At 50.7% G+C, this 22,252-nt stretch overlaps 1 protein-coding gene across 3 annotated transcripts in view; it reads left to right on the forward strand.

Annotated features, from left to right (window-relative positions):
• The window catches only part of creb3l1 (cAMP responsive element binding protein 3-like 1), a 234,315-nt gene that overhangs the window by 206,070 nt on the left and 5,993 nt on the right, over nt 1-22,252 (forward strand). For all 3 annotated transcript variants that reach the window (XM_060838413.1, XM_060838414.1, XM_060838415.1), the window contains exons 3-10: nt 2,974-3,143; nt 4,554-4,632; nt 9,591-9,742; nt 11,337-11,486; nt 12,244-12,302; nt 15,048-15,116; nt 18,209-18,308; nt 19,862-19,988. In XM_060838413.1, coding sequence (XP_060694396.1) covers nt 2,974-3,143; nt 4,554-4,632; nt 9,591-9,742; nt 11,337-11,486; nt 12,244-12,302; nt 15,048-15,116; nt 18,209-18,308; nt 19,862-19,988 — 906 coding nt within the window. The remainder of the gene's footprint in view (nt 1-2,973; nt 3,144-4,553; nt 4,633-9,590; nt 9,743-11,336; nt 11,487-12,243; nt 12,303-15,047; nt 15,117-18,208; nt 18,309-19,861; nt 19,989-22,252) is intronic.

Here is a 22,252-nt window from a genome sequence, read left to right on the forward strand (position 1 = left end):
CACCCCTTCCCCCACCCAGCCAAACTCCCAACCCGATGTCTTGGGAAGGCAGTGGACGACTGATGTGGGATTCCTAGCCACTGGCGATGGGGGAGCTCAGTGATGAACGACTGGATGCCATGCTCTTGAACGCGCTGCAATGGAGTGTGGGAGTGGTCAAGGCCTTCACTTGCTGCCTGAGGTCCTCCCACAAACGATGTCAGGTTTATCTGTGGTGTCTTGGGGGTGGGGGTTGGGGGGAATATCCCTTATCAAGGTCCCTCACTAATCCTGGGACTCTGGTGAATGCCTTACTGACCACTTAGTAACTGATTCCAGCAGGCAGGACTTCCATTGAAGGGGGTCCTGAATCCTTGGGAAAGCCCTATGGCTGACTCACACATGCCTGAAGGCTTCCCCCAAGGAGCTGATGCGGGTTCCTTGCCAACCACACGGACCCCATGCGACACCTGCTCGATCCTGCTAAACTGCTCCTCCTCCCCCTTTCCAGGGTGGCCCTGGATTCCAAAGGGAACCCACGGGCTTCATTTCACCCCATCGTCCTGGCCTGTCGGAAAGCCTACCCCCTCCACCTGGAAGAATAAGTGTGAGGCACTCGCGGCTTCTTTGCCATGAAGATGATGTGGTTAGCTGTGTCTGCCACTCCCCTTGCAGGAGCCCAATGGAACATTGAAGCTTCTCCCAGCCCGAGCCCCTGAGCTCAGTCCTCACTCTGGTTGGTCTCCCCTTGTTCCCTCTCTGAGCTCGACTCGGACCTGCTCGCCATGAAACTGCTGATCACCAAACTCTCCCTCCTGGCCCCCAGCTTGGCTGCTGTTGTTCATGGCTCTCTCCCTCTCTGAGCTAACGGGTGTCTGTCCTTTAAATCCCTGGTCATCACTATTCATCTCGGAGAAAAAAGACGGTGAGTCCACAATCTGAGCAAAATGACCGGTCTATCTCCAAGGTCTTTGAAGATGCTGCTGCCTCCCTAACCTGCCCTCTGAGGTTCGACTCCACTGCCATGCTATCACTCTGTTCATCCATTTACACCTCCGTAAGGTGACTGGTTCCTTCTGCATTTGACAATTAAATTCACCTTCCGCCCACATTCAACCAACTCTAACTTGAAGCATTCCAAGCTCCCACGGCCTGTGACTTAACCTGAGCCCAGTCCAGTTCCCAGAATGCTCCCTGCTTGCTGATCTGAGTAGCCATTATCCCAATGTTTGCTAGAATGATCTCTGCCACATTTCTGTTGTGATGATTTATTTGCTAAGTTGGGAACTGTGGCTGTGAGTGTGAATTTCCTCACACACTCTTTGCTGGGCTTTGGGCCCTGACTCCAATCCATCATTGGGATGGGGCAGTCTAACGGGTACCCTCACCTACTGGGGACACCATGTCGGTCTCCACAGGTGAGTGTTCACGTGGCGTTTCTGTAGCACCCCAGGCCTTCAGCTGGACAGAAACACAATCTGTGCCATTCACAAATGTAAAGGTGACAGTGGGTGGGTGTTAAGGGCGGGAGGGTGACAGTGGGTAGGTGTGTAAGGGCGGGAGGGTGACAGTGGGTAGGTGTGTAAGGGTGGGAGGGTGACAGTGGGTGGGTGTGTAAGGGTGACAGTGGGTTAGTGTGTATGGGTGGGAGGGTGACAGTGGTTGAGTGTGAAAGCGTGTAAGGTGGGAGGGTGACAGTGGGTGGGTGTGTAAGGGTGGGAGGGTGACAGTGGGTGGGTGTGTAAGGGTGGGAGGGTGACAGTGGGTGTGTGTGTAAGCATGTAAGGATGGAACGGTGACGGGGTGGGTGCGTAAAGTGGGGAGGATGACAGTGGGTGTGTGTGTAAGGGTGACGGTGGGTGTGTGTGTAAGGGTGACGGTGGGTGGGTGTGTAAGTATGGGAGGGTGACAGTGGGTGGGTGTGTAAGGGTGACGGTGGGTGGGTGTGTAAGGGTGACGGTGGGTGGGTGTGTAAGTATGGGAGGGTGACAGTGGGTGGGTGTGTAAGGGTGACGGTGGGTGGGTGTGTAAGGGTGACGGTGGGTGGGTGTGTAAGTATGGGAGGGTGACAGTGGGTGTGTGTGTAAGGGTGACGGTGGGTGTGTGTGTAAGGGTGACGGTGGGTGGGTGTGTAAGTATGGGAGGGTGACAGTGGGTGGGTGTGTAAGGGTGACGGTGGGTGTGTGTGTAAGGGTGACGGTGGGTGGGTGTGTAAGTATGGGAGGGTGACAGTGGGTGGGTGTGTAAGGGTGACGGTGGGTGTGTGTGTAAGGGTGACGGTGGGTGGGTGTGTAAGTATGGGAGGGTGACAGTGGGTGGGTGTGTAAGGGTGACGGTGGGTGGGTGTGTAAGGGTGGAGGGTGACAGTGGGTGAGTGTGTAAGGGTGGAGGGTGACAGTGGGTGGGTGCGTGTGTAATGGTGACAGTGGGTGAGTGTGTAAGGGTGGAGGGTGACAGTGGTTGGACGTGTAAGCATGTGAGAATGACAGTGTGAGGGTGACAGTGGGTGGGTGTGTAAGCGTGTGAGAATGACAGTGTGAGGGTGACAGTGGGTGGGTGTGTAAGCATGTGAGAATGACAGTGTGAGGGTGACAGTGGGTGAGTGTGTAAGTGTGTGATGGTGACAGTGGGTGGATGTGTCAGTGTGAGAGTGACAGTGATGAGCTGTTCCACTCTCTAACTGATTAATGTAGCTGTGAACACTTCCTTTAGATTTCTGAACCAATGTTTTGAATTAGTGTAAATGCTGGAATACTTGGGGCTGTCACAGGAGGTTTGTTCTTTTTTCTTCCAATTTCCATTGTCTGATCAGCCTCGGTAATGCAGCCCCCTTTGGCCTGCTCGTTGCTATGGTTACAGGAGCCTGGGCCTTGCCTTCGATGCTGATGTGAAGGTATTCGGTATTGTGTAGTTGAGCGTGTGACTGTATCTCTGCTGTGATGGAAACACCAGCGTTCACATCTGATTCCTGTTCCTTTCTCCTTCTCTGGGCAGAGGCCAACTGTGGGATTTGGTCCCTCGGACCTGACCTGACACACATCATGATCAAACAGGAGCCGAACCCATTGCCAGAGCCCTGCCATGTCTCACCAATGACACAGATATCAGCTCTCTCTGGACAACACATGACCTCTGCTCCACCATCAAACACCACAGACGATCTGGTATGTCTGAAATTGGGAAGGGAGGGGGCTTCATGATTCCTGTCACACTCACAGGATCCCTGTTAAAAGACAGCCTTCTGATGACCACCTTTGGCTCGGCCCTACATGTCTCCCTTTCAGCAAAGCTGCAATATCCTTAAGTCTCATCCTGTCACCTCATTCTATAATATCACTGCTCCATTATACAGTCTTCCCTTGACTTGTGCCTGCAGGGTCAGGTGTATTACACAGTTGTAATGTTGGTCCCACTGTCGGGACAGGGATGTCATACAGTCAGAACATCCAGCTCTGCTTTGGAGTGGTTACACCACCCCTCTGTTCTATAGGTTCCCTACTCACGTTGGAAGAACACCAATCATCTCATTGGACACTAATCTGGGAATGGGAGCTGAGCATTGGCGCTGGGGTGTGGTCAGCAGCTCTCCACACAGTTTGATGATGAACATTGATCTGTTGGACAGTACTGGGCCGTTCTCTGAGAACCCCTGGTCTGCTCCCCTCCACTGGGGGGTGGGGGGTGTGTCCAAGCGACCCCCCTTGGGTGAAAGACTGGAAAGATCAGGTGCCGATGTCCTCAGTATGACAGCATGCCGGCGAATCTGCCTGTCCCTTCAGGCCCTCAGGTAATGTTTTGGTGCTGGCTAACCATAACAGATGGTTATATTGGGAAATGTTGGTGTGCACAGGGGTCTGTGTGAATAAACATGGACAGGCAAATACTGGAAGCGATGAGGAGGGAAAGTGACTGATAGCTGTTGTTGCAAGAGGGCTTGATGTAGGGATGTTATACAGCGCCTTGCTGAGTATTTTAGTCTCTATCTAAGAAAGGATATACTTGCCATTCAGAAAGTGCAGAGAACATTCGCTAAGCTGATACCAGGAATGGTGGGCCTTTTATATGAGGAGAGATTGGGTTGCCTGGGCTGTATTCACTGGAGCTTAGAGGGTGACAGGGGATTTGATTGAAGTGAATGGTATTCTAACAGAGCGGGTCAGACGGGATGCAGGGAGAATGGTTTCCCTGGCTGGGGAGTCTAGATGAGGACACACAGTCTCAGGATATGGGGTAGACCATTTAGAGCTGGGATGGAGAAAGGGTTCTTTGCTCTGAAGGAATGTCTCTACCACATACACTTCAAGAAAAAGAGAGGTCCACTTCTTGATGTGAAAAGCATCCAGGAGGATGGGGGAGAAAGCAAGAGGAGAGTGGGATAGAGGACCAGCTGTGAGCACGTTGAATGGCGGGGCAGGACCAATGGGCCAAGTGGCCTCCTCCTGCTCCTAGTTACTGTGTTTAGAAGGGCAAAGGGAGGGACAGTAAAGCAGAAGCTAACGTTAGCCGTGAGGTGGGTCTGATCAACTGGTGCATGGCTTTAATCCTCACCCCAGCACTTATTCTTTTCTTCACAGGCCCAGCCTGAACCAAGCACAGTGCCTCACATCAAAGTCGAACCCAAAGATCTCAATCAGTTCCTCAGCGTACACACAGGTAGGGAGTGAGAGCCTGGACGGCAACGAGGGATGGACAGGAGATACTGACTCGTCACTCAGATGGAAATGAGAGATTCCCCCCGCCCCCCCTATTTTGAAGGGGTTGGGGGATTGTGGGGGCTAGCCCACTCCTGGTCAGCCCACAGTGTGTCAGTAGGCTATCCTGAGAGCAGAGTGCAGCAATGGCGGGTGTGACGAATGGTGCCAACCCTGGCTGGATACATGTCTACAGCTTTCATTGCATGATGTCCCATCTCCAACCCCACCAACGCCCCCCCCCCCCCCGTTGCTTCCATCTGTAATTGACCATATGAGCCATATCTCTGAAGGCAGACCTTCCCCACGGGGATGGGAAAGTCTGAGTTGGTGAGATGTCAGTCCGTCTGCAACGGACTCCTGCTCTCTCACACACACACACTCCCCTCGCTCTCACACTACTGCCCTCGGCCAAGGCATCACCACAGTTTCCAAACGGTGTCGCGGTGGGAATATGTTTGGGAAGCACTCCTTACGAAATCCCACCCTGACTCAAACAGGTTGCAGATCCTGCTCCGAACTGCCCTTAGAGTCGGGGGGGATGGGGGGTTGGCTATAGCACAAGGTATTGACTTCCCCAGCTTCAGAAAAATGGAGCACAAATTCTAATCTCTCCATCCACCCCTGAGCCCTGGAATCCTCGTCTACAGCAATCTAATGATCAAACAAGTTCGGTGTGCCATCCGGGATAGTGCGCTGCCATTAAATACACATCGTGGGGCGGAACTGTAGAAGTCTCCTAGCTGTTCGCTACCCTGGTTAATCATTTACTGAAGGACTTACAGCCCATGTAAATGCCAGTGTTCTGTCTCTCAGTCTCTCCTCCTACTGGGTATTGATCGCTGTTTGGAACCACTTGGGTCCCAGCAATGACCCGTTGTGAATGCAAGGGCCTGAAGGGGTTAATACTCAGGAATGGCCATAACCACTGCCGACATCATATCAGACTGGCTGGGAGAACAGTTTAGGATCTCTTCCTTAAAGTCTCTGGAATAACATCCATCACATTAATTCATTGATGTGATTCATTCATTGAGACATAGAAAGTGAGTGTAGGGGTAGGCCATTCAGCCCTTTGAGCCTGCTTCACCATTCAATATGGCTGACCATCTATGTCAGTCCCCTGTTAACCCCAAACCCTTGGAGTGCTACATCCCCAAAGAACGGTATTCCATCTCCTCCTTAAACACATTGCATGTTTCAGACCCTATGGTGGAATCCCACAGGCCCAGCTCTCTAAAGGCATCTGGATGGGTATGTGAATAGGAAGGTTTGGAGGGATACGGGCCAGGTGCTGGCAAATGGGACTAGATTAAGTTGGGATATCTGGTCAGCATGGACGTGTTGGGCTGAAGAGTCTGTTTCCATGCTGTTATAGCTCCATGACTCTCTGAGTGAAGGAATTTCTCCTCATCTCAGTCCTCACCGGCCTACCCTGTATTGTTAGCCCGTCTCCCCTACACAATAAGGGAAGATAAGAGCTCATTCTTATTAGAACTATTCAGGTCAAACCACCCTCAACAACATGAAGCCAAAGAGTTCCTACCCTGACAGGGGATGGGGACAGTGAGTCTGCCCTATGCTACGATGAACTTTGGTGAACATTGATCCTCCATTAGCTCCCACCAGCTGCACTCAGCAGAGAGTCAGCGAAGGCCTCAGGACCTGAGCATAGCTCCCAGGCAAGATTCAGTCTTTGGCGTTGCCAAGTAACCCTGAGACCCCTGTGGACTTTCCCACCCTCCCCAGTGCCTGGCTTTGGTTTAAGGTGAAGGGGAACATGGAGATGCTCTTGTCAACTGGGATGGAGCACACCAGGCCTGCACCTTCACACGTTGCCCTGCAGTATGGCCTCCCAGTTGGAGTCTGGCGCATGGGCCTCCCTATGAGGTCATCTGTTCCGGATTGTTCTGGCAGTGACTGAGGAATTCAGCTCCATCCTGCCCCTGCTGAAAGAATACCACCCGTGCAGATAGAAGTTGACAATGGGCGGTATGGTGGCTCAGTGGTTAGCACTGCTGCCTCACAGCACCAGGGTCCCAGGTTTGATCCCAGCCTTGGGCGACTGTCTGTGTGGAGTTTGCACATTCTCCCTGTGTCTGCGTGGGTTTCCTCCCACAGGCCAAACCATGTGGAGGTTAGGTGGATCAGTCATGCTAAATTGCCAATATTGTCCAAGGGTGTATTGGCTAGGTGGGTTAGCCATGGGAAGTACAGGGGTTGGATGCTCTTTTGATTAGATTAGATTACTTACAGTGTGGAAACAGGTCCTTCGGCCCAACAAGTCCACACCGACCCGCCGAAGCGCAACCCACCCATATCCCTTACCTAACACTATGGGCAATTTAGCATGGCCAATTCATCTGGCACGCACATCTTTGGACTGTGGGAAGAAACCGGAGCACCCGGAGGAAACCCACGCAGACACGGGGAGAACGTGCAAACTCCACACAGTCAGTCGCCTGAGTCGGGAATTGAACCCAGGTCCCTGGCGCTGTGAGGCAGCAGTGCTAACCACTGTGCCACCGTGCTTTTGAGGGTCGGTGTGGACTAGATGGGTTGAATGGCCTCTTCCCACACTGCAGGGATTCGATGGTCAGAGAGCTGTGGCTGAAACCCTCCTCAGTGAGGTGCCAGCAGATGTCTGACTGCAGGGCGGAAACCCCGTGAGTCTGGGTGGGGGAACAATGGGGGTGGAGGGGAGCGATGAGCGTCCGGTGGCTGTGGATGGGGAGGGGCCTAGTGTTTCTCTTTCTGCTCCGTGCCACTTTGGAACGTGGAGCTGATATAAATCCTGAACGTCACAAGGGACGTGTCTTGTGGGATGGGAATACTTTTGTAGAAGGTGCGAGGGTGGGAACGCCTGGCAAAAGCAGGGGCTTTACACCACCCTTGTGCTTTCTGTCCTGGAGACATGGATTCCATCCTCCCCATAGGAACGCAGGAACGTAAGAACTAGGAGCAGGAGTAGGCCATCTGGCCCTTTGAGCCTGCTCCATCATTCAATAGGATCATGGCTGATCTGTTCGTGGACTCAGTGCCACCCATCCGCCCTCTCACCATAAACTTTAATTCCTGTACTGTTCAAGTAATTAACTATCTTAGCTTTAAAAACATTTACTAAGTAGCCTCAACCACTTCACTGGGCAGGGAGGTCCATAGATGCACAACCTTCTGGGTGAAAAGTTCCTTCTCAATTCAGTCCTAAAGTCTGCTCCCCCTCATTGAGGCTATGCTCTCTTATCCTAGTTTCACCCTCCAGTGAAAACATCCTCTCCTTCTATCTTATCTATTCCTTTCATTAATTTTATATGTTTCCATAAGATCCTCCCCCATTCTTCTAAATTCCAATGAATATAATCCCAATCGACTCAGTCTTTCCTCATATGCCAACTCCCTCAACTCCGGAGTCAACCTAATGAACCTCCTCTGTACCCCCTCCAGTGCCAGTACATCATTTCTCAAGTGAGGAGACCAAATCAATGCACAGTACTCTAGATGTAGCCTCATGAGCACCCTGTACAGATACAACATAACCTTTTAAACTCAATCTCTTTCGCAATGAAGGACAAAATTCCTTTTGCCTTTTTAATTACCTGATGCACCTGCAGACCAACCTTGTGTGACCCATGCACAAGGACACCCTGGTCCTCCTGCACAGCAGCATGCTGCAATTTCTTCCCACTCAAGTAATAGCCCTTTTACTGTTACTCCTACCAAAATGGATGACTTTACATTTATTAACACTGTACTCCAGACCTTAGTCCAATCACTTAATCTATCTTTGTCTCTTTGCCAAGTTTCACAGTCCTCTGCTCGACCACCCATCTTAGTGTCATCCGCAAACTTAGACACACGACACGTGGTCCCCAACTCCAAATCATCTATGTTGATAGTGAGTGACCGACAGTGCTCTGGACTCTGGCCTCACAGGGCCCAGCATCATGGAGCACTGCTGCCCTTGCCCGCTCTCACCCCGCCATTGTGGCGGGTTTGACCCTTCGGCAAACCTTTTGCGATGCCCAGCCAGCCCCCTTTGACCCGTCTCCCTGTGCCCAGTTCCACGTTTGGCCCTGGGACATGCTAGTCTACCCAAGGTTAGTGATCGATTTGGAGATCTTGTGGTGCACTACAAATTCTGCTGAAATACTGTTAATGATTGCAAACCCCAGACACATACAAAAGGCAATATCCCCAGCTCTTTATTGAAGAAGAGAGTGGGAGACTTCTGACTATTCAAACCCCCCCTTTGACCAACATTTTTAGCTTTACCCTGTTGCTGAGGAAACAGGATGCTGTTCACCATCGTGTACTCATTGTCCTGATTTGTAAGAACACCATTGTGAAGGGGAGATTCTCTGATCGGACAACATTCGCTAAATAATCCCAACTGTGCCCAGAATCTCTCTGACGGCTAATGTGGGATTCTCAGCTTGGCCCACAGTGTGGGCCCACTCTCTATTTGTGAGCTCGTCTGTAAGCCTGTTGGATCTTTAAAATTAATATTAATACACTCCTCCCCAGTAAGGGATCGTGTTTGTAATTAGGCCGCTCATAAATTAGGGATTCCCCGTACGGGAAGCAATAATAATCATAGACAGGGCCCTGTTCGCCGCACACAGAAGGAACATGGACCTGATTGAGCCAGTTTCAGCTAAACAGCCATTGGCTAGTTCATTCCCCAATCAGAATCCGCTTGCCAACCAATCGGATCGCCCCTCTTATGTGTGAAAGCCAGTCCCATCCCATTGGCATTCTTGCGAAGTGTCCTGACGAGGGACCGATTGAAGGAGTTGAGGGAAGGTGCGCTTCTGTCAGCACGAGGGGGGTTACCCCCGCGCCTCCTGAGCGGTGACCTGTTTGGTTTGTCTCCCTGGTGTGACCTGACTTGTGTTTGCTCTGGTGTTTTCTCTCCCTCAGATATGGAGCTGCCACCGACACCCCCCAGCAGCCACAGCAGTGACAGTGATGGCTCCCAGAGTCCCCGGTCTCTCCCCCCGTCCAGCCCAGCACGACCACAGGCTCGGACATCCAGTGCGATCTCATCGTCACCCCTGCTCACCGCACCTCATGTACGTCTGGTGATTTACAAACCATCACGTGCGACTATGGGCTACCAATAGCATGAGCGGGAAGCATGAATGGGTGTGGGGGGAACGAAGGAGCGTGAAAATGTCTCAGAGCGATCACGTGGGCACTGAAAACTGCAACCACCCCCCCCCCCCTTCGGAATCCCTCACACGTATTGTGCCAATGTTATTCTCTTCTGACCACCCCATCCCCTGTTAACTCCTGGTCTGCAGCTCGCCAGTGCCTTAGGAGATCCAACCCTGGGGAGGGGGGGGGGGGGGGGGGGGGGAGGTGGGAGGGTGAAGAGAGGAAATGACCATTCTCTCTGGCATCCCGACCAAAACTTGAACCGTTATCCAGTGGAAGATTGCCGTGCACTATTTTTCACCATGCTCCCCATCCAAAATCCCCACAGTAACAGCGCAGGAGGGGGACTTTGCCGCGAACCGCGGCGCTAGAGAAATGCAGGACCCTGGTCTCCATTCTATCCACGGGAAACCACCCCGGGAAACCCCGACTGTGAGCCGAAATGGAGGGGAGCCAACGAAACCATGGTGTGGGAATTGTATCAGCAGAGGGAATGATGTCAGGGCAGAGAGAGGAGTGGAGCGTTGTTACGGGGATAATGGACCCAATGTCAGTAGAAGGCCTTGGGGGAGCTGGCAATGGTATTCATTACACAGGCTGGCTTCACCAACCTACTTCCTGAGAAACAGCTCCCTTGGATCCTGCCTGCTGTAGACCTCACTAGCGTCTCGATGAGTCGGGTAATAGGTTCAACAGAGATTATAATGCTAGGGCCTATAAAAATATCTAATCTTCAATAAATTGTCAATAACGGGTTCAGGTTATAGTCCAACAGGTTTATTTGGGAGCACTCGCTTTCAGAGCACCGCTCCTTCTGACAACCACCTGATGAAGGAGCGTCGCTCCGAAAGCTGGTGCTTCCAATTAAACCTGTTGGACTATAACCTGGGGTTGTGTGATTATTAACTTTGTCCGCTCCAGTCCAACATCGGCTCCTCCACGTAATAACAGAATGTCACTTTGGACCAATCGAAAGTTTTTGTTTCGCTTTACAAATTCTCAAACAAATTCCCTCCCAAAGCTGTCTCCCTCCTCCCAGTGCAGACCTTGGCTGGGGCTCTCAGTGCTAAGGGTCACACCCGCACCCTTTGCGGCTCAACTCAATGCCCGTTGTCCGTGGGCGGGTCTTTGGCACTGACGACCGCACAGTCCGATCCCATTCCCCCCACCACCCCCCCGGGTGTCCGCGTTTGGGGGCAGGTCCAAGTGCAGCAGGGGTCAGGGACTGACTGACCTCTACCTAAGCTGGGGTACTGAGGTCAACAGCAGCAAGGGGGTCACCACCCCTCAGCCGAGAGTGGGTGGGGCGGGGGAGGTGTCTAGATCTTGGCCTGGTAACCAATGACCGCAGCTCGTTGGTTGATAAAGATGGCACTCAATGTGACTGGGTGGGCACGGGCGAGGTGATCTATAAGAATGCCGTTACCACCGACTGTGGTCCGGAGATGCCAGATTAAAAACCGGTGGGACTAGGCATCTGGTGAACTTTGGGCTCTCCTTTCTTTTCAGAAGCTCCAAGGGACTTCGGGCCCGCTGCTGCTAACCGAGGAGGAGAAGCGCACTCTGATCGCCGAGGGATACCCAATCCCCACCAAGCTGCCCCTCACAAAAGCCGAGGAGAAGGCCCTCAAACGGGTCCGGAGAAAAATCAAGAACAAGGTAACAACTCGAACTCCCAGGGCGCCACAGACTGAGGTGGGGGGGGGGCTCGTTTCGGCCAATAGGTGAAGCAGAGGGCCCGGTTAAACTGGTGCTAGGCCCCATCCCACAATCCATTGGGGGCAGGGAACGAGGCCCTGGGTGTAACATCACTGAGGGCAGTGTACAGCCAATAGGGTACATCAGGGCTGGGTGTCCTGAGCCCCTGAGGGAGTTACCCGTTATTGCCACCGTACCTGTGTTACCGCACTGTGTGCCTCTTCATGGTTATCATCAGACACTCACAAGTGACACAATCTTGCTCCTCCCTGTTCTTCAATCATGCAGCAGTTAGTGCCAGGCATGACATTTCCCTTTGAAGATTGACCCCTTAATTAAATTCCAGCCCGTAGCTGACTCCCGTCGAGCTCCATAAACCATCTAATCCAGTTTGGTTAGATCCCAGCCTGTAACGCTTTCCCAGGTGTCTAGCCATTATCCTATTTATACATCATCCAAGCCCCTTAATTATATTCCAGCCTTGCGGTTCACTCCCAGATCTCTGTTATCCTGTTAACACACCGCGCACTTTAATCCCAGTCTCTAACTCACACTCGTCATTCCGTGTGTAAACTCTCCGAATCTCCTTCGTCAGAACCCGGCTTGAAGCCATCCCGCCTTGTCTGGGGCAAGTCGGTGAACTAGTCAGTCACCGTGATGGTATGCCATCGTCTGCTTGTTGGAGCCTATCACTGTGACTCTGTCTGTCTTTGCTCAGATCTCTGCACAGGAGAGCCGCAGGAAGAAGAAGGAATACGTGGACAGTCTCGAGAAGAAGTAAGTAGCCAAGTCTCGAAAACAACATGACTTTACAGCCCTCTGTCTAGATGTGAGTCACTGATTCCCTACAATGTGGAAAGTGGCCATTCGGCCCAACAAGTCTACAGTGACCCTCTGAAGACAACCCACCCAGACCCATTCCCCAACATTTACCCCTGACTAATGTACCTAACCTGCACATCCCTGAGCACTATGGGTAATTTAGCATGGCCAATCCACCCTCCTGCATATCCCTGAGCACTCACCCTAACCTGCACATTCCTGGGCACTATGGGTAATTTAGCATGGCCAATCCACCCTAACCTGCACATCCCTGGGCACTATGGGTAATTTAATGTGGCCAATCCATCCTAGCCCCTGTACATCCCCGAGCACTATGGGTAATTTAGCACGGCCAATCCACCCTAACCTGCACATCCCTGAGCACTATGGTTAATTTAGCACGGCCAATCCACCCTAACCTGCACATCCCTGAGCACTACAGGTAATTTAGCATGGCCAATTCACCCTGACCTGCACATCCCTGAGCACTATGGGTAATTTAGCATGGCCAATCCACCCTAACCTACACATCCCTGAGCACTGTGGGTAATTTAGCATGGCCAATCCACTCTAACCTGCACATCCCTGAGCACTATGGGTAATTTAGCACAGCCAATCCACCCTAACCTACACATCCCTGAGCACTAAGAGTATTTTAGGGTGGCCAATCCACCTTAACCTCCACATCCCTGAACACTATAGGTAATTTAGCATGGCCAATCCAGCCTAACCTGCACATCCCTGAGCACTATGGATAATTTAGCATGGCAATCCACCCTAACCTAACCTACACATCCCTGAGCACTATGGATAATTTAGCATGGCAATCCACCCTAACCTAACCTACACATCCCTGAGCACTATGGGTAATTTAGCACAGCCAATCCACCCTAACCTGCATATCCCTGGGCACTATGGGGCAATTTAGCATGGCCAATCCACCCTAACCTGCACATCCCTGTTTTTATTGTACCACCTGTTTTGATTGTACCTGTTTTGACTACTTCCTGTTTTGATTGTACCATCTGTTTACTGTTCTGTCTGTTTTGATTGAACCCCATGTTTTGCCTGTACCTCCTGTTTTGACTGTACCTCATGTTTTTGATGTAACTCGTTTTGATTTTACCCCATTTTGACTGTACTATCTGTTTTGACTGTACCTCAGTTTTGATTGTATTGCCTGTTTTTATTGTACTGCCTGTTTTGACTGTACCTCCTGTTTTGATTGTACTGCCTGTTTTGACTGTACCTCCTGTTTTGATTGTATTGCCTGTTTTTATTGTACTGCCTGTTTTGACTGTACCTCCTGTTTTGATTGTATTGCCTGTTTTTATTGTACTGCCTGTTTTGACTGTACCTCCTGTTTTGATTGTACTGCCTGTTTTGACTGTACCTCCTGTTTTGATTGTATTGCCTGTTTTTATTGTACTGCCTGTTTTGACTGTACCTCCTGTTTTGATTGTATTGCCTGTTTTTATTGTACTGCCTGTTTTGACTGTACCTCCTGTTTTGATTGTACTGCCTGTTTTGACTGTACCTCCTGTTTTGATTGTATTGCCTGTTTTTATTGTACTGCCTGTTTTGACTGTACCTCCTGTTTTGATTGTACTGCCTGTTTTGACTGTACCTCCTGTTTTGACTGTACCTCCTGTTTTTATTGTACTGCCTGTTTTGACTGTACCTCCTGTTTTTATTGTACTGCCTGTTTTGACTGTACCTCCTGTTTTTATTGTACTGCCTGTTTTGACTGTACCTCCTGTTTTTATTGTACTGCCTGTTTTGACTGTACCTCCTGTTTTTATTGTATTGCCTGTTTTTATTGTACTGCCTGTTTTGACTGTACCTCCTGTTTTTATTGTACTGCCTGTTTTGACTGTACCTCCTGTTTTTATTGTACTGCCTGTTTTGACTGTACCTCCTGTTTTTATTGTACTGCCTGTTTTGACTGTACCTCCTGTTTTTATTGTACTGCCTGTTTTGACTGTACCTCCTGTTTTTGATGTAACTCGTTTTGATTTTACCCCATTTTGACTGTACTATCTGTTTTGACTGTACCTCAGTTTTGATTGTATTGCCTGTTTTTATTGTACTGCCTGTTTTGACTGTACCTCATGTTTTTGATGTAACTCGTTTTGATTTTACCCCATTTTGACTGTACTATCTGTTTTGACTGTACCTCAGTTTTGATTGTATTGCCTGTTTTTATTGTACTGCCTGTTTTGACTGTACCTCCTGTTTTTATTGTACTGCCTGTTTTGACTGTACCTCCTGTTTTGACTGTACCTCCTGTTTTGACTGTACCTCCTGTTTTGACTGTACCTCCTGTTTTGATTGTACTGCCTGTTTTGACTGTACCTCCTGTTTTGACTGTACCTCCTGTTTTGACTGTACCTCCTGTTTTGATTGTACTGCCTGTTTTGACTGTACCTCCTGTTTTGACTGTACCTCCTGTTTTGACTGTACCTCCTGTTTTGACTGTACCTCCTGTTTTGATTGTACTGCCTGTTTTGACTGTACCTCCTGTTTTGACTGTACCTCCTGTTTTGACTGTACCTCCTGTTTTGACTGTACCTCCTGTTTTGCCTGTACCTCCTGTTTTGACTGTACCTCCTGTTTTGACTGTACCTCCTGTTTTGACTGTACCTCCTGTTTTGACTGTACCTCCTGTTTTGACTGTACCTCCTGTTTTGCTCTTGACAGAGTGGAGACTTACACTTCGGAGAATAATGAGCTCTGGAAGAAGGTGGAGACTCTGGAGAATGTCAATCGGTAAGCGAGCTGTGTCCCGGTCCTTCCTTCCTCTGGGGCGGGGAGATCTCCGACTCCTCAAGGAGCACTCCCCTCTTTGACCAGGCTCTGGGACACGGCTCCTCCTGCGGCCTTTGCAAAGTCACCAACTGTCTGGCGACACGGGCTGTTACCATGCAAGTGGATTGCCAGACATGCCGCTGACTATACCAAACTCTGAGCCATTTAACCTCCCAATCCCCTCCCATTCTGTCCTGGAAACTCACCCCCACAGCTAAGGTTGGACTCCAGTCTGCTCCTGGACTCCTCTTGCTGTCCCTCTCCCGCAGCACCCTGTCCTGCCCAGTAGGCGGTGCAGGAACACTCCCCCAGTTGTTCAACCCAACCCCCTTCCCCACATGTTAATGCCATACCCCTGTCCCCCAAAACACCCTCTCTTTCTCTCTTACGGGACTCCTCTGAACCAAGTACTGACCAGAGGGGAAGGGTAAAAGGGAGAGCTGCACTTATATATCGCCTGTCACAACCTCTGGCAGGCAGTTCGTGCCAAGTGAGATCCCCTGAAGAAAGCTAAAATGCTGAGCAGGTAGTGATGTTCAGTGAGAGTTAGTAATTATTCCTCTGTCAAGTGAACCGTGGTGGGTGTGAGAGAGGGAAGACAGCAATTAAAAGGTTATTAATCACTTGTCACTCTTGGGATCGTGCTGTGCACTGACCTCTGCCGTGCTTGTTGGCGTTACAACACTTTCGCTGTTGGCCGTCAAGCGCGTTGGGACGTTTAAAGGTGTGAAAGGTGATACGAAGGTCAAATCTACCTCCTCCATCCCCTACCTTCCCCACTCACTCCCTCTCCTCACCAGCGCTCAGCAGCAGCAGTGTGTATCATCTACAGAGATGCACCGCAGAACCTCAGACAGCACCTTCCAAACCCACCACCACTTCCATCTTGGGTCAGGGCAGCAGATACGTGGGAATACCATCCCCCCTGCAAGTTCCCGTCCAATCCACACACACCCACCCTCCTGACTTGGAAACCTATCACCGTGTCGATGGTTCCGTATCCTGGATCTCCGTCTCTAACAGCATTGTCGGCTCAAGTGGATTAGTCCACCAGTGGGCTGAAGGGCCTCCTCTCTACTTGGTGATTCTACAAAAGCAGCTCACCGCCGCCATCTTCAGGACAATAACATGCAGCACCAGCCAGCGATGCTCACACCCTGTGAATTAACACAAAGAAACGTTTTCTCTTCCCTGCGCTTTGACCAAAAACAAATACAATTTGTTGACATCCTCCCAGAACAGAAAGAAAGCTCGAAATCTCCGACTCCCGCGGTTCACAGACGTGCCCGTTGTTCGAGGGCTGGGTGATCCAGTTAGAGTGACACTCCAAGGGCTAGGTTCACCTCATTAGTACGACTCCTCTCCTCCACAAATTGTGGGGGTCACAAAGGTTTGGTTAGCACCGAACAATTCCCCCCCAGCCCCCCCACTGCAATGCCACTGATGTCTGTACTTCACCTGGTGATGCTGGGTAACTGCTGAATGTGGACAGTATCACCCTCTGCTGGAAATGCTACTCAACAGCCTTTCGTCACTGGAGGTTTTTAAATAACGTTCAGAGTGCATTTCCCTCCCTCCATCGGTGTGGCAGTGAGCCTTGGTTGCAAACTGCTGCAGTTGGGTGCAGAATGATCCTGTGGAGAGATCCGGTAGATTCCAGAGACAGTGAAGGAGCCCCAGGTCAGGAGGGCTACATGACTCGGAGGCATAGAGTCATCCAGCACGGAAACAGACCCTTCAGCCCGACCAGTCCATAATCTCAAACTGATCTAGTCTCACCACCTGACCCATACCCCTCCAAACCTTTCCTATTCAGGTAATCAATGTATTAAACATTGTCATTGTCCCCAAACCCACCACTGCCACACTCAAACCAGCCCCTGCGTAAGGAAATCTCTGCAAATGAAATCTTTTTTGAAATCTCTCTCCTCTCAGTTTGAAAATGTGCCCCCTGGCCTTGAGATGCCCCATCCCAGGGAAAAGGCAGCTGTCATCTGTTCTGCCTGTATCCCTCATTATGTTATCAACCTCTAGCAGGTCGCCTCTCACCCTCCTACGCCCCAGTGAAAAAAAAGGTCCCAGCCTTTCTTTAATAACTGAAGCCTTGCATACCCAGCAACATCCTGGGAAATCTGTTCAGAACCCTTGTGATGTATCTGCTGCCTTTGGACTTGGAAGTGGTGGAGGTCATGGGCTTTGAGGGTGTTGTCGAGAGGATTTGGGTTGTGCTAGGGGCAGAGGGTCTGGGTGTTTAACCTGGTGGCTATTGCTGGGAAACTGCCTGTAATTAATCTCTTTTAGGGAGGTCAAGGCAGGGAGTAGTCACACTGCTGGTTAAACCGCTGACCCCTGACCTGTTACAACAAGCTTCTCTCAGTAGGGAGGGAGCATTAAAAAACAATTACTCCTGGTCAGACAGCTCAAGTCAAGGCCAGTCTTTAGTTGTGTGGCTTCTGTCTCCAGCTTCATGTGGTATTGTATCATTTTCTCGTCACTAAAGTCTGTCGTTTACTCTGACACTAGGCAAAAAAAGTTAGAAAATCTCCCCCTTTTAGTTTCACCAGATCAGCCAAGTCCCGTTTGCCTTCCAGTCTCGTCTGTGTTACACACGACAGGCCGACAGGTCAGGATAGGGAGAGAGAATAAAACTGATGTGACCTGGGAAAACCTGGACCAAAGGTTTTTCAATGTATTCTTCCATGGAATGTGGATTTGGCCATCTCAAATTGGCCCTGTGTTCCATTCAGTTACAAGGTCAATCACATCTGGAATCACACACAGGCCGGAGCAGGGAAAGTTTCTTTCCCAAAACAAAAACCGATGAACGAGATGGGATTTTATCCTCCAAAACGCTTCTGCGGTTATCACGCATTGGATTTGATTGCATTAGCTGCATCGAACCTCACTCAACACCAAGGGTGGCGGTAGGATTCGAAAACACACCCTCAGAACGTTAGGCCAACCTGCGATCTCCCCCCTGTGCCACCATCGCCCCCTGGCTGTGCCGGCTGGTAAAATGCTCTGATAATGAGGCCCACTTCTTGCTCTTTCAGGACCCTGTTGCAGCAGCTGCAGAAACTGCAGGCGTTGGTGGCTGGCAAGGTGCCACGTCCCTGCCGGGTAGCATCAACACAGACAGGAACCTGCCTGATGGTAAGATCCAAGCCCCGAGTGTGTGACCTCCCCAGCCGGGGGTGGGGGAGCTGCTGACAGTGAGCACCCCTCTCTGGTGTATCAGCAGAGATCGCAGATTGCCGACTGCATCCCAGCCACCCCCTGCTGTCACAGTGTACCAATGCAGAACAGTTAACACAGAACCAACAAAGAGACTGCATGTCTGTTATAGGGTCATAGAGATATACAGCACGGAAACAGACCCTTCGGTCCAACCCGTCCATGCCAACCAGATATCCCAACCCAATCTAGTCCCACCTGCCAGCACCCGGCCCATATCCCCCCAAACCCTTCCTATTCATATACCCATCCAAATGCCTCTTAAATGTTGTAATTGTACCGGTCTCCACCACATCCTCTGGCAGCTCATTCCATACACGTACCACCCTCTGTGTGAAAAAGTTGCCCCTTAGGTCTCTTTTATATCTTTCCCCTCTTACCCTAAACCTATGCCCCTCTAGTTCTGGACTCCCCCCACCCCAGGGAAAATACTTTGTCTATTTATCCTGACCATGCCCCTCATAACTTTGTAAACCTCTATAAGGTCACCCCTCAGCCTCCGACGCTCCAGGGAAAACAGCCCCAGCCTGTTCAACCTCTCCCTGTAGCTCAAATCCTCCAACCCTGGCAATATCCTTGTAAATCTTTTCTGAACCCTTTCAAGTTTCACAACATCTTTCCGATAGGAAGGAGACTAGAACTGCACTATTATTCCAACAGCGGCCTAACCAATGTCCTGTACAGCCGCAACATAACCTCCCAACTCCTGTACTCAGTACTCTGACCAGTAAAGGAAAGCATACAAAACACCTTCTTCACTATCCTATCTACCTGCGACTCCACTTTCAAAGAGCTATGAACCTGCACTCCAAGGTCTCTTTGTTCAGCAACACTCCCTAGGACCTTACCATTAAGTGTATAAGTCCTGCTAAGATTTGCTTTCCCAAAATACAGCACCTCACATTTATCTGAATTAAACTCCATCTGCCACTTCTCAGCCCATTGGCCCATCTGGTCCAGATCCTGTTGTAATCTGAGGTAACCCTCTTTGCTGCCCACTACACCTCCAATTTTGGTGTGCCATCTGCAAACTTACTAACTGTACCTCTTATGCTCACATCCAAATCATTTATGTAAATGACAAAAAGTAGAGGACCCAGCACCGATCCTTGTGGCACTCCACTGGTCACAGGCCTCCAGTCTGAAAAACAACCCTCCACCAACACCCTCTGTCTTCTACCTTTGAGCCAGTTCTGTATCCAAATGGCTAGTTCTCCCTGTATTCCATTAGATATAACCTTGCTAACCAGGGGGAACCTTGTTGAATGCCTGACTGAAGTCCACATAGATTCTCTGCTCCTGCGGTGTCTTCCTGTTCCTGTCCTCGATACTGACAGACTCACAGCTGCATTTGAAGCAGGAACATTTTCTTTTTGTGGGTGTGTGTGTGGGTGTGGGTGGGCGTGTGGGTGTGGGTGTGGGCGTGTGTGTGAGAGCGTCTCTTGACTGGACATTATGTTTGCTTTCGACAGGTTGTGGTGGTCTGCTTTGTTCTAGTCCTGGGCTCCTTCATGCCCTGTCTCCCAGAATTCTCCACTGACTCCCAGACAGTCAAAACAGCTCCCCTGTCTGTGTCCGATGTGTACACCACCAGTCAGAGTAAGTACATCTCCGGGAGGCTGTTGGTTCTCAACTTTGTTTCGTCAATCAGCTCTTGTCATGCTCTAATTGAGAGCTTTATGTCCTGTATCTCCAGTCTCACAGAGATACTGTCCAGTCACTGACACTGGGTGAAATATTGGGATACATTTTCAAAACCAGGGGCATGTGCCCTGGCAAGGTATTTATGCCATTGGGCATTATCACTGAGTAGGCACCACCCGTCCAGTGATCTGTCAGCCCTCTCCCACACAACTTTACTTCTCACTGAATTCAGTGAAAATGGAGAAAGAAGCTCAATGTGGGTGTTTGATTCAACCTCAACCCAACACTAAAACTCCAACTGCATAGTTACTTCCAACGCAGACTGGAACAACCCACAATTCGACTCTGTTTGGATTCATGCTAGGTTACATAGCGCTGAAATCCAATGGAACTGCTGTCAACATTAACATTGAGAGAGCGGTGCTGGAAAAGCACAGCAGGTCAGGCAGCATCCGAGGTGCAGGAGAATCGACGTTTCGGGCAAAAGCCCTTCATCAGGAATGAGGCTGGGCGCCTCGGGGGTGGAGAGATAAATGGGAGGGGAAGGGGCTGGAGGGGAAGGTAGCTGGGAGTGTGATAGGTGGATGGAGGTGGGGGGTAAAGGTGATAGGTCAGAGAGGAGGGTGGAGTGGATAGGTGGAAAAGAAGATAGGCAGGTAGGACAAGTCATGGGGACAGTGCTGAGCTGGAAGTTTGGAACTGGGATGAGGTGGGGGAAGGGGAAATGAGGAAGCTGTTGAAGTCCACATTGATGCCCTGGGGTTGAAGTGTTCCGAGGCGGAAGATGAGGCGTTCTTCCTCCAGGCATCTGGTGGTGAGGGAGCGGCGGTGAAGGAGGCCCAGGACCTCCATGTCCTCAGCAGAGTGGGAGGGAGAGTTGACATGTTGGGCCACAGGGCGGTGTGGTTGATTGGTGCGGGTGTCCCAGAGATGTCCCCGAAAATGCTCTGAGGGTAGGTGTCCCATCTCCCTGACATAGAGGAGACCGCATCGGGTGCAGCAGATACAGTAGATGATGTGCGTGGAAGTGCAGGGAAATCTCTGTCGGATGTGGAAGGATTGTTTGGAGGCCTGTACAAGAATGCAGCCTGTTAAACACCATTCTATCCCCTTTTCCGAATTACCTGCTGACCAGCTGTCAGTAACAAGGGCACCTTGATTTAACTGGAGAAATCGCTTTCCATTCCCAGAATACTCTGCACCTCCACTCCTCCCCCTCCCCCAAAGTAGCGAAACCTCACCCTTCTTGCCATTGTATTCCAGTTGCTGCACCCTTGCCCATACACTCTGTCCCGTGAACCCCCTCTTTACACCCTCCTCCCAATGCACATCCATACCTCGTTTTATATCGTGCACAAACTGACCATCCACTCCCCCCATCGCTAAGTGAACAGCTGGGACCCAAGCACAGACCCTTGAGGTAGCAAGATCCAACTAGTGTGCACGGGAGCAGGGGGTTAGCACTCGGGTGGCAAGGCTCACTGGGAGAGCCCATGTAGATATCCGGTTCTGCACCGTAACAGTCCCACAATTCGGAACATGAGGTTCTGACATCTCTCCCCCATCTCTTCAGAGCAAGTGGTATCACTCCAGTTATTATCAAGCTGAGGCCTCTGCTTGGACGCAGAGAGAGGAGAGAGAGACACACACACGGAGAGAGAGAGACACACAGAGAGACAGAGAGAGAGAGAGAGAGAGAGAGAGACACACACACAGAGTGACAGAGAGAGACACAAACACAGAGACAGAGAGAGAGACACACACACAGACACAGAGAGAGAGAGAGAGAGAGAGAGACAGAGAGAGACACAGAGAGAGAGAAAGACAGAGACACATACACACACACACACAGAGACAGAGAGAGAGAGAGAGAGAGACAGAGACAGAGGTACAGAGAGAGACACACACAGTTAACGCTTCCAGTCAGATATGAATCCCCTAAAGAACTGAAGTCAGGGGTTCTGAGGAAGGGTCTCCCTGGACCTGAGACACACTTGTTTTCTCTGCAGGGATGCTGCCAGGTCTGTTGAGTTTCTCCAGCAATTGCCACATTTGTCTCAGATCTCCGCAGTGCTCTGCTCTCTGTCGGGGGTGCTGGAGTTGGCTACCACTTCTGCTCCCATCAGGAGGGTGGGAGATGGAGTCTGTCCCTGTGAGGAGGGAGGGGGTGGGGAGGAAGGGCCAACACCCCAGGAGCTGTGGATCCATAATCAGAGTGA

The sequence above is a fragment of the Hemiscyllium ocellatum genome, chromosome 18 (genome assembly GCF_020745735.1).
Source record: "Hemiscyllium ocellatum isolate sHemOce1 chromosome 18, sHemOce1.pat.X.cur, whole genome shotgun sequence".
Lineage (NCBI taxonomy): Eukaryota > Metazoa > Chordata > Chondrichthyes > Orectolobiformes > Hemiscylliidae > Hemiscyllium > Hemiscyllium ocellatum.